General features: G+C 36.9%; 1 protein-coding gene across 2 annotated transcripts in view; it reads left to right on the forward strand.

Annotated features, from left to right (window-relative positions):
• Positions 1-748: 748 nt before the first annotated feature.
• Positions 749-12468, forward strand: part of atp9b (ATPase phospholipid transporting 9B) — an 88593-nt gene continuing 76873 nt past the window's right edge. For both annotated transcript variants that reach the window (XM_022207842.2, XM_022207844.2), the window contains exons 1-2: positions 749-863; positions 10741-10914. In XM_022207842.2, the coding sequence (XP_022063534.2) occupies positions 784-863; positions 10741-10914 (254 nt within the window). In that variant the 5' untranslated portion in view covers positions 749-783. The remainder of the gene's footprint in view (positions 864-10740; positions 10915-12468) is intronic.

Consider the following 12468-nt stretch of genomic DNA (forward strand, 5'->3'; position numbering starts at 1 on the left):
TTTTTAATTCTATCATAGGTAATAAGTTTCTGCAAATTTCAATGAGTGTATTTGTTTGTTTCTCAGACATAAAAGATAGATTTTAGTCCCAACATACCTTCACACATTACAGTAACTCAAAAGATTTAACCAGAAGGAGGGAAAAGTGCTGAATGAAAGACTACACACACTGTATACACCAGTCACACATACAGATGCTCCCATACTTGTAAGATACACGTGATGCGTAGAATTGCAATGACAAAGTTATAGAGTAGATCAAATTTAAATTGCACATAGGTTGAATAACAGATGAATTACTATGGATAGTGTGACAGTTTGAATATAGTAAATAATGTTGCACAGGATAGTTTTAGAGGAAAAGTTAAATATATATTTACATATACACACAAATAAGAATAAATACTTGATATAATGATGCTTCACGTTGTAATGTTATCATTTACCGAGATTTTATTTACTTCAACACAGCATAGTAATGATGACTTGAGTATGGTGCCTTCGTCGACTTCTGGAAACTGTAAAATACTCACAAGCAATAGTAAGCTAAAGCATTCTTTATTTATTTACTTAATCTTAGGAATCGAATGCTCTGAAACAAGGTTGTGTGATAAACGCAAAAACACTCCCACTTGATTTATATTTTTAAAGTGCGATATTACGGGATTCCTCTTTGAATTTAACTGTGAGTATCACATTTACAATATTTCTACGTCTCCTTGAAAGCGACAGTAATCCGTAACGTTTCTCATGTGACGTCGGCACGCATACTGCCCAGCCAAGATGGCTGACAGCATCCCGTTAAATCCAGTGCGGAAGAACTCAAAGAGAATCCCGTATTACACCTCCGCCAGGCTTTCCAGGTACGTACAGGCTTACCGGGCCTTTTCTCCGGTGGCCCGCTTTAGAAGCAGCCGTTCGTGTGGGATGTTACGGTCTGGTGGCCTCGCCTGGTCGCCAGGGTCCGGGTCTGTGTGGGGGTCGCGGCTGTTAGCTTGTGTTGCTATTAGCACCACTACTGACAGCTCCTGCGTGTTTTCTCATTTGTCAGCTGGCTGACTGGCTCTTAGCTCCATCCAAACAGCTAAAAATCCGTATTCAATCTATTTTTCCTTCATATTTTGCCCTCTATAAGCTGTAAGTGTACGTTAGCTCATGTTCTGGTTACAGAAACCTGCTGCTCAGGCTCCTTTTGGTATTTAATTTCAAGTCACATGAAAGTTAACCAAGTTGGACACATGTTGTAAAAGGTGAGTTCTGTTGTCAATATTTAGCTTGTTCATGTTTCAGGCTGATGATGAAACAAGAAAACCTTCACGGGGATGAATTGAGTGCATGATGTGGCACTTATAGTCCAGAAATACATGCAAACAACCTACATCTCTTCCACACAAGCAGTATGTTTACCTACTTAATCATTTTGGTAGAATAAGAGTTAGATTTAATGGGAAACACTTCTGCCTTACTGAGTTCCTTTCTTAGACTTTCAGCAATGAAATCAGAGGTGTAGATTTCATTTGGACATTGCAGGGAACACTTATGGAAAGCTGGTTTAATATTTAATGGCTAGACTGGGTATAAGATAAGATGAAACTTTATAAATCCCAAAGGAGATTCTTGATGTAGCATAGGAAATGCAGTGCTTTTAAAGTCGGAAAGCAATAAGATATAAGTATGATTCAAAGCGAATAAGTACGATTTAGCTTACTCATTGAAATACGTAAGTTCAAATAAGGCTGCAAATTTTTATTTTACTGACACGTAATGAAACATCATACAAAATATTGCACCTGAAAATTAAGTATTGCAGATTATGTTGAGCAATTGCAGTAAAAAATAGCTTTTTAAACATCCTCAACACCAGTTTTTCAGAACTAGAATTGTTATTACAGATGTCCACGTTATTTGTAGGAGAAATTCTGTCACTTTTACTCATCACATGTATGAAGTTTCCGAATACAGACATGTACGATTCATGGTGCGGATATCTGCAACTGTCTGAGTTTTGGGAATCTGCAATTTAATTTGGGCTAGTCCCCGTTCTTTAATTCATTTCAGTTCGAGATATTTACTTTGGCCTTTTAGGATATCTTAAACAATTTGTTAGATTTATGTTGTAGAATTTTCAAACAGGAGTTGTGCACAGTGAGAATGTAAAAACAAAGTTTAGACTCTGTGAAATGATGTTGCAGATTTTTGTAGTTGCATCCGAAGCTGTTGTGAGGCGAATGCTGCTTACGCTTCAAACACACTGTGTCATTGCAACTTTAATCACATTTAACGGACTATTTTATCACCATGTTAGAGCAGCTTTCTACTTATTTCACCGTTAAGTCTCTGATGAAGGAAGGGCTTGTTTTCCACAAACTCCTCACTGATGAGCACTTTCTGTTCCACCTCTTATCCACCACAACAACCGCCTTTCCTTCTGTAAGTAAGGCTCAGATGCTTTTCTGGACTCAGTGGGAAACGTCACATCATGCACAATAATTCAGACTAGTCATAATTAAGTTAGAGATATCTGCAGATATTATTTTTATGAGTCATAGCTGAGCTACAGATATCTCTGAAATAAGTATTTGGACTAGTTTTGTGTTTTTCCTGGAGCAGTTTATGTTGGAAATGTCTTCATTTACATGAAGGAAAACACTCCTTTCAAACCAGATATAAATTGGCAATGCTACTCTCAGGTAATCTGTATTACCTCCCCTGTGTTTATCCTCCCCTAGACTAACGTTTCTCATTTAGGATTCAACTCGCATGATGTGTGGATTTTGAAAAAAGAGAATTGTTGGACCGACTTAAATGAATTGCTTCATTTTGAAATGTGTAATGAAGTTCAGGTTAAGTGATATTACTGCGACTGAAGTCACGTGTACTGATGCTGGAGCTTAGTTTCAAGGAAGGTCAACTGGAAACTTTCATTTTTTCCAACCTGATATTTAAGATTTTTGACAAGAAAATGGAGGTTAAGTTGCAGGAAAAAAGTTAGTGTTAAACGAGTTTTAAACAGAATTTTTGTTCTGTTGACAAAATTAGAATAGCAGTTTAAAGAAATTAAGTGTGATCTCAAATTTATAGATTCAACTACAGGAAACTGCCTTCACCAAAGCAGAGAGATAAATGAGATTAATTTGAAATTAGTTTTACTTCAACTACTGTACAGTTCGCCTCTTTAAATGAGCCCCTTTTCACATCAGTGATAGATTTATCAATTGTATTGCATTTGTACCGGTGGATGTAAATATTTTAAGCTGAAAACTTTCTGCACATTCAGGGCATACCCTACATATCTTGGTTTGATCAGATGATCAAGCAGGAGAGTCAAACTCATTTTAGTTCAGGAGCCACATTCAGCCCAGTTTGATCTCAAGTGACCAGTAAAATCAGAGCATAATGACCTATAAATAACCACAACTCCACATTTTTCCCTTTGTTTTAGTGCATAAAAGTATAATTCTGAAAATGTTCACATTTAACGAACTATCTTTTTGCAAAATATTATGAACAACCTGAAATTTCTTAACAAAAATAAGTTCCATCTCAATGTTATGCCTCAGTTCATCATTTACACATTAAAACAGATCACAGAGTGTTTATGAAGGAACAAATAATTTAGACACAGATATCTGGAAATGAACAATCTAGTATTTTACTTCATGATCAAAACAGCTTGTCATGTTCTAGAAACTGTTTAACATTCACAGTTTTATAAATTTACAATTACAGTTACTGTCTTCGCTGTAATTTTTACACTTTGCAAAGTTGTCCTTTGGCCCTTTTTTTAGATTTTTTTTTTACCCACGGACCATATGTTTGACCCCTGTGGTGAAGAAAAGCGATCTGTTGAAAGTAGTACCGTACAGTTCTTCATAATCGTTTGCTTCCTTTATGTTTTTATAGAGGAGAACGAATGCACATCTACGCCTGTGAATGAGTCTGATCACTTTATCACTTTGTTGATCTCTGTGTGGAAATGATCTGATCTCACTTTGGAGGTCAGAGAGCTTTGGTTCTGAATCTGGTGTAGAATCTGTGATGGAGCTTTTCCACTGACTCTGATAGTAACCGTTGGAGAGCCAGGAAATGTTTCTACAAACCGTCCTACGCTCCTACAGGACCGACGGTCGAATTATTATGTAATCGTGTGTGGGTGTTTCATGGCAGGAAACGCTGTGGATCATACAGTTTGTTGGCAAATTCCCACAGTGTGTAAACTAGGGCTGGCCCGAATAGTGGTTTCTGGCCTCCGAATATTCGGGCCCTATTAAAGACGAATATCCGAATATTCGTTCCGCCTCGTAACGTCCGGGGGGGGATCCAAACGGACGAACGGATCCGAATGTTCGGATCCGTTCGTCTGTTCCAAATTTTGCCTTGGTTTTGTCTTCAATTCTGAAGAATTCCCAAACAGCGGAGGTGATAATCTAATCTTTCTAGCATCGTGTGACTCACTAAAATGGCAGCTAAATGCTCATCTTCGCTTTTCTTCACCGAGTAATAAGTTAAAATCATGTCCGTGTAAAAGATCCTTTTCTTGAGAGTAGATTTGTACTTCATTTTAAAGTTTATTTACATTCAAACATCATTGAAACAAAACTGATCTGGTGTCATTTTTGTTGTTTTGTATCTCAGTTTCTTCCATTCTTGTTTGTCTAGTTTTGTCTTTTTGTTGTGTGTCATGTTGTTTGTGTCATTTTTTGTCTTGCTCATGTTGTTTGTCCTATTTTTGTCAAGTTGAGTTTTGCTTTTTTGTTCTTTTTGTCTCATTTATGTTGGTTCATGGCGTCTTTCGGAAAGTTTTGTCTCCTGTCTGTTGTTTGTGTTGCTTTTTTCGTCTTTTTGTCTTATTTTGGAGCAAAGAAACAGGTTTAGTATTTAGATTGTAACACTTGGAGTGTGTGAAATTGTTTTGTTTTGCATCATGTTGTGTTAATTTTGAATCACTTTTCATCATTTTGCATCCAATTTTTATTGTTTTGCATCATTTTGTGGTAATTTTGTATCACATTTAGTCATTTTCTCTCACATTTTGGTCATTTTGTGTATCATTTTAGTTGTTTTTCATCCTTTTTTGTTAGTTTTGCGTCACTTAAACTACTGTTCAAGCTATGATATATCCCATCATATTGGTATTCAGAGTTGGGTATAGAGAAAAAGAACAGAAATCAGATTTAGTGTTTAGACTGTGACACCTGTAAAACTGATTTGATTCCAATTTTTAGCAGAACTAAAGCAGAAATAAATGTTTTCCTCCTAAATATCATTGTTCTATCTGCTGTACTGATGAAGTTCTGAGGCTCAGAAATGATGGAAAAAGTCCATTAAAAAGCACAAATTTAGACCTGGCTCTCTGTACTTCAGGGTTCTGTAACTAATCTGATTATATTGTGATTACTTTGACAGTTGTTGCAAAATTAGTTTTAGTGGAAATGGTTATTTTTGCATGTTTTCTGTTGAAATGAAGAGTTGATTCCTGCTGTGACTTCTGGTGCACTTGACAATTTTGCGATGCTATTCCCATGAATTGTTTAGCTCGAGATTCCAGTATGGATCCATTTCCGTCATAAATAATTCATATTTGCAGACATGACTCTGCAGCAGAGATGATTCTTGACTGTTCTGCTCCATTAGATGACTCACTACTATCAAAGCAGCAAGCATTTGATTCACAAGCTTGTTTTAAACCGACTTAAACCCAAGTTTTGCTGTTTAAATCCCATGTAATCTATGCAGTTCAGCAGAAGTCGTTGCAGTAAGTTGTTTGGCATTTATTTTGTCAACACTCAGATGTACTTTGTGGTTTTATGAGTGTCCGGCTGTAAATGTGATTATGTTTCAGAAAGTAAATCACATGTTCCCCTGAATCACAGGAAGAGTTAATGCAGTCAGAATTACAAAACTTATTCTCTGTTTTCATCCTTATATTTGATTAAATCATTTTGTCCTCCATTAACAACAAGTTCTGGAAAGCGAAAACAATCATGTCAGATATATTTGTGTACAAATAAACCCGATAAGGTTTTTAAAAAGGCGGTTTTACAGGCAGCTTCCTCGAGGTGGAAGATTCATTTACAATTAAATGTCAACCACACCCAAGAATGATTCATAAAATGATATGTACAAGAAGTCCTGCAAAGATTTATAAACTGTTTTGTCTGACCAAAGCTAAATCTTTAATTTAATGCAAATAAAATGATATATAAAGTCGTTTTTAACATGGATTGGATTGTTTTGGACAGTAGAATGCGATTGTGCATCTAATAATTTGGCAATAATTTGATTTGACAAACTTGAAAAGAACTTCTAATTAAAATAAACTTATATTCTAAAGCTAAAAGTAAATAATAATGATTATAATAATATCTTTTGTTTGTATTGTGCTTTTCTGGGCACTTGAGGACACTTTACAGGCAAGTAATGTAAACAAAAACAGTTAAATAAATAGAGCAGGTTTTAAAACATACAACAGTTGAACATTAAAAGCAATCTTAAAAAGGTGAAGGTATTTACAAAATCAGGATCTGAAAAGAAGAAATAGTTTTAGTAAATCTGTGGTTATTCCAGTAATAATTTAGCCTGATAATTAGACTAATTTAGTATTTATTTTCGTTTTCTTTCTTATTTCACTGCATTGTGAGAAAAATTGGGCCTTCAGAGATGTGAAATCAAACTAATGAATGAATTTGAGGTCCGAGGCACTCCGAGTTCCTAAAAGTCCATTAATAATTCGTGGACGGCAGTTTACGCGTTTCGGCCGAAACGCGTAAACTGCCGTCCACGAATTATTAATGGACTTTTAGGAACTCGGAGTGCCTCGGACCTCTCCTCTTTTTGCTGTTTGGATGGATTTTTTCCGCTAGATCCTGAAGAGCACCCGTTATACCTCTCTCTGTCCACTGATGCACTCATCTTTTGCCTGTTTTTACTAATGAATGAATTTGTCGTTGCTGCAGAAGATAAATATTGCAGATATTACAGTTAGACAGCTAGAGATCAAATTAAATTCACAGGTTGCATTTTGTAGAAAAAACCCTCTACCACTCTTCATCATGTCTGGCTTTACTTAGCATCACAGATCAGATGTTGTCTCCTTCAGAAGCAGAGGTTCAGAGACTAGTTGACTTGCTGAATGGACAGATAACAGGTTGTCTAATCACTGCAGAGTCGTTATCATCTCCGCGGTTCTTGAACTAAAGTTGCAGGAGCTCTGAGCTGGAACTCGACGTCAGGCCACAGCAGCTCCTGCATGTTTAGCTTTGGCAGGCTGAGCTGCTCTGCAGGATCACTGAGGACTGGTGTGGATGGCTAGTCTTAAGCTCATAATCCCGCTGATGCTAGTTTTCTGCTTGTTCACGTGTTCGTGTTTTCTGTAGGTACAAGACACTCGGCCATCTGCAGCTGCTTCGATTGCAGTTTTGTCTCCATGTGAGAGAGGTTTTCTGCATTTATTGTGTCATACATTTAAAATTCTAACTAGAAACAAAGTTTGAAGCTCACAGAATAGTGACTTTACATGCTGCTGAATGAAATTATAAATTCTATTCAGAAATGCACAGTCAGTTTTCAAGTGTTGGTTGTTAAATCTCTTTGCCACGACAACGAAAATTGATTCAATTTTGTGCAAAGAATGAGAACTGTTCAAATGTGTGCTCCTCATTCATTTTATCTGGGTTTTGAATGAGTTTTCTCAGAAGTCTTTGCATGTTTAAAGCTGCAGTTTCTGTCATCAATCTCTGACATTTTACAGTCACAACCTGTGCGCAGAAACCAATGAAACATATGATAACCAGTCAGTGCTGTCATTTAATATAAAAACAACAAAATCTGAAGAAGGTTTCACACCTGACCCCCTGATTTTTTTTATGTAAATGGTCTGTATTTATATAGCGCTTTACTATACCTGCAAGGTACCCAAAGCGCTTTACAGGACACGTCACATTCACCCATTCACACACACATTCACACACTGATGGCGGAAGCTGCCATGCAAGGCGCTAACCACGACCCCATCAGGAGCAATTAGGGGTTTGGTGTCTTGCTCAGGGACACTTCGACATGAGTACAACGGGCCGAGGATCGAACCGGCAACCCTCCGGTTACAAGACGGCCACCCTACCCACTGAGCCATGCCATGGGGTGGCATGGCTCAGTAGAATAACTTTAGGACATTCAATGAAGCCATGGAAACTTTTACCTTTATACTATGAATATTTTCAAAGGAGGTCCAGATTTATCACTTTTTAATAGACTTTTTCCATCATTTCTGAGCCTCAGAACTTCCATCAGTCCAGCAGATAGACACATGACATTTAGGAGGAAAACACATCTGAGTTCTGCTAAAAACTGCAGGTAAAATAACTTCAAAAGCTGGAAAATGACCACAAAAAGACACCAAAGTGCTAAAAAAGGGCAAGAATTACCAAAATGAAACACAAAATCAGCACAAGAAGAGGCAAATATACCAAAAAAAGATGCAAAATTATCACAAAAAGCCCAAAACCACAACAAATAGACACGGAGATTACCACAAAGAATCATCCGGTTCTTCATCTCCAGTAACTTCATTAATTGAAAAAGTTCTACCTTCATACTGTGAATATTTCCACAGTTCCAGGTCCTTCAAGTCCATAGAAGTGGGTCCAGATTTATCACTTTTTAATGGACTTTTTCCATCATTTTTGAGCCGGACGTAAAACTGATCTGGTGTCAGTTTTTACCACAAATCCAATGTGCTTTTCCTCCTAAATAACATGGTTCTATCTGCTGTACTGATGAAGTTCTGAGGCTCAGAAATGATGGAAAAAGTCCATTAAAAAGTGATAAATCTGGACCCACCTCTATGGACTTCAAGAACCTGGAACTGTGGAAATATTCCCAGAATGAAGGTAGAACTCTGATCATTGATGAAGTTCCTGGAGATAAAGCACCAGATGATTCTTTGATGTAATTTTGCTTATTTTAGTGGAGATTTTGAGTCTTTCTGTGGTATATTCACCTATTTTTGTGGTGATTCTCTGTCTTTTTCTGGTTATTTTGTGTCTTTTTGTGGTGATTTTGCATCTGTCAGTGGAAATTGTATGTCTTTTTGTGGTGTATATTTACCTTTTTTTTGTTTTCTTGTAGTTTTCCAGTTTTAAAGTTATTTTAGTTGCAGTTTTTACCAAAACTCCAGTGTTTTCCTCCTGAAATGTCATATGTCTATCTGCTGTACTGATGAAGTGAAGGATGCATAGATAGACGGATAGATACTTCAGTAATCCCGAGGGAAATTTAAGAACCCCATTCAAGACAAATTCTGAGGCTCAGAAATGATGGAAAAAGTCCATTAAAAAGCGTAAAGTTTTGGCCCGGCTCTCCGTGCTTCAAGGTTCTGTAATTATTAAGAAAAATATAATGGCATAAATTTAGAATTTTGCCCTGCTTCATTAAAGATACTGAAGTTATTGTGTGAAAAAAATCATCTGATTTTCAGGAGACCAGGTTGGAGCCGCTGATTGATTTTACATGGAATGGCCCGATCAGATAGTCACAAAGTCTCCACACAATACTCTTCTCTGAATGTGAAAAGTCATGGGATTCGACAGGAACACCAGTAGCCCCAGTACTTAGTTTTTGGATGTCAAAGTGGTTTCTGTCTTCCAGATGTTGTTGATATTCATGAAAGCAGTCAGACATTGCATAAAGACACTCCACTTTCTGCATTTGATATCAGGTTCTTTCAAGTATTTTGCGCCTGATGGTCTCTTAATCTAAATTTATCAGATAAAAATGTCATTTCAGCATAGAAAATTACACATTTTGAGCAGTTTCTGACAATTTTAAGTCAGTTTGGGCAAAGTTTGAAACAGTTTTAAGTCTAAACATCTAAAAACTGGAACCTTGTCTTGTTATTTTGCCAAACATCAGATTCTACTGATGTTAGAGCCTCAAAAGTTGAAGTGAAATATCGACCAAAGACTGTATTTTAGCAGAAATACGGATCTATATGTACTTCCAGGAACTTTACAGGGACACATTACCACTTTTTTCCATTTTCAGGTTATTCAATAATGTTATTTTAAACTATCTTCATGGCGTTGGTCAGGTTTCAGATAAACCTTAAGTCATTTTGAAACAGGGTTTTAACTAATTCTGGATGTTTGTGAGTAATTTTGAACATTTTTCAAGTCATTTGGACAATTTCTTTCCTAAATTCTGGACATTTTTTGCTTATTTTGGACAGGTCTTTAGTTGCTTTTGGACTAATAGTCCAAATAGTGAGAAACTGGAACCAAGCATCAAATTCCTATCAATGAGTAACATCAACATTTAGTCTAAATGTCTAAAAACTGGAACCTGTATACTTGCTTTATGTAAAGTTTGCTTCATCACGATATTTTCAGATCTATTAGCACAAAAAATGTTGTTTAAAAAAAGTGTTTTAAAGAGTGAAAGTGTGATTGTTGATGCAGACTTATCGCAGTTGTGAAGAGATTTGTACGACAAGAAAGAGCAAGACTTTAACAGTAGAGTTTTGTGGATTTTCATGTCACATTTACATGAAATCCATGTTGATTATTAAATTCAGAAGTGAGTTTATGTCTTTTATTTAAATGCTTTCTGACATTTAAACTGCCCAAGGCTGAGCAGGTTCTGAATTTGTGCCTGAACACAGCATTCAAAGCAGTGGATCCTCATGAACACGATGTAGGACAGCAGCTTTCTCACATTTTCCTCTTTTATGTGTTTTCTTTCCAGATACTCTTCAGAAGATGACCCCTCTAACTTGGACGAGATGCCTCTGATGATGTCGGAGGAAGGCTTTGAGAACGATGAGAGTGACTACCAGACGCTGCCCCGGGCCCGAGTCAACCAGAGGCAGAGCGGCCTGGGCTGGTTCCTGCTGGGGGGATGGAGGGTCCTCTGTGGCAGGTACGTCTGCTAGCTGAAGCATTTAGCACGATAAAATAGGTACGTTCAGTAGATATGGAGAACTTTTAATTACCTATTTTTAATCTAGACTTGGAAGAAGAAGGTACATTTTGTTTTTAACTACTTTAAAGAATAACTTTAATGGAAACATGACAAAAACACACAGATGTAAATAAATGTCACACATTCATTTCGGTGTGAAGGCCTTGTTTACGATGTGGACAAGTGAGGAAATGTAAAAAAAAACAATGTAGGTACACAATTTATAAGTGCATACACTACCGTACAAAAGTTTGGGGTCATTCAGACAATTCCATGTTTTCCATGAAAACTCCCACTTTTATCCATGTGCTAACATAACTGTACAAAGGTTTTCTAATCATCAATGAGCCTTTCAACACCATTAGCTAACACAGTGTAGCATTAGAACACAGGAGTGATGGTTGCTGGAAATGTTCCTCTGTACCCCTATGGAGATATTCCATTAAAAATCAGCTGTTTGCAGCTAGAATAGTCATTTACCACATTAGCAATGTCAGCACTGGATTTATCATTCATGTAATGTTATCTTTATTTAAAAAAAAAAACTACTTTTGTTTTAAAAATAAGGACACTTCTAAGTGACCCCAAACTTTTGAACAGTAGTGTATATATACACACGTGGACAAAATTGTTGGTACCCCTCAGTTAAAGAAGGAAAAACCCACAATTCTCACTGAAATCACTTGAAACTCACAAAAGTAACAATAAATAAAAATTTATTGAAAATTAAATAATCAAAAACAGCCATTACTTTTGAATTGTTGATTAACATAATTATTTAAAAAAACAAACTAATGAAACAGGCCTGGACAAAAATGATGGTACCTCTATAAAAGATTGAAAACTATTTGACCAGAGTGACATGATTAACTCAGGTGTGTCATTTAATTGACATCACAGGTGTTTCCAAACTCATAATCAGTCAGTCTGCCTATTTAAAGGGAGACAAGTAGTCACCCTGCTGTTTGGTGAAAAGGTGTGTACCACACTGAACATGGACAACAGAAAGCGAAGGAGAGAATTGTCCCAGGACATCCGAAAAAAAATGATAGACAAACATCTTAAAGGTAAAGGCTATAAGACCATCTCTAAACAGCTTGAAGTTCCTGTGACAACAGTGGCTCATATTATTCAGAAGTTCAAGACCCACGGGACAGTAGCCAACCTTCCTGGACGTGGCCGCAAGAGGAAAATTGATGACAAATTGAAGAGACGGATCGTTGGAATTGTATCCAAAGAGCCCAGAGCAACCTCCAAAGAAATTAAAGGTGAACTCCAAGGCCAAGGTACATCAGTGTCAGATCGCACCATTCGTCGTTGTTTGAGCCAAAGTGGACTTCATGGGAGACGACCAAGGAGGACACCACTGCTGAAAAAAACTCATAAAAAAGCCAGACTGGAATTTGCAAAAATGCATGTTGACAAGCCACAAAGCTTGTGGGAGAATGTCCTTTGGACAGATGAGACCAAACTGGAGCTTTTTGGTAAGGCACATCAACTCTATGTTCATAG

This window comes from Acanthochromis polyacanthus, chromosome 11 (genome assembly GCF_021347895.1).
Source record: "Acanthochromis polyacanthus isolate Apoly-LR-REF ecotype Palm Island chromosome 11, KAUST_Apoly_ChrSc, whole genome shotgun sequence".
In the NCBI taxonomy this organism is placed as follows: domain Eukaryota; kingdom Metazoa; phylum Chordata; class Actinopteri; family Pomacentridae; genus Acanthochromis; species Acanthochromis polyacanthus.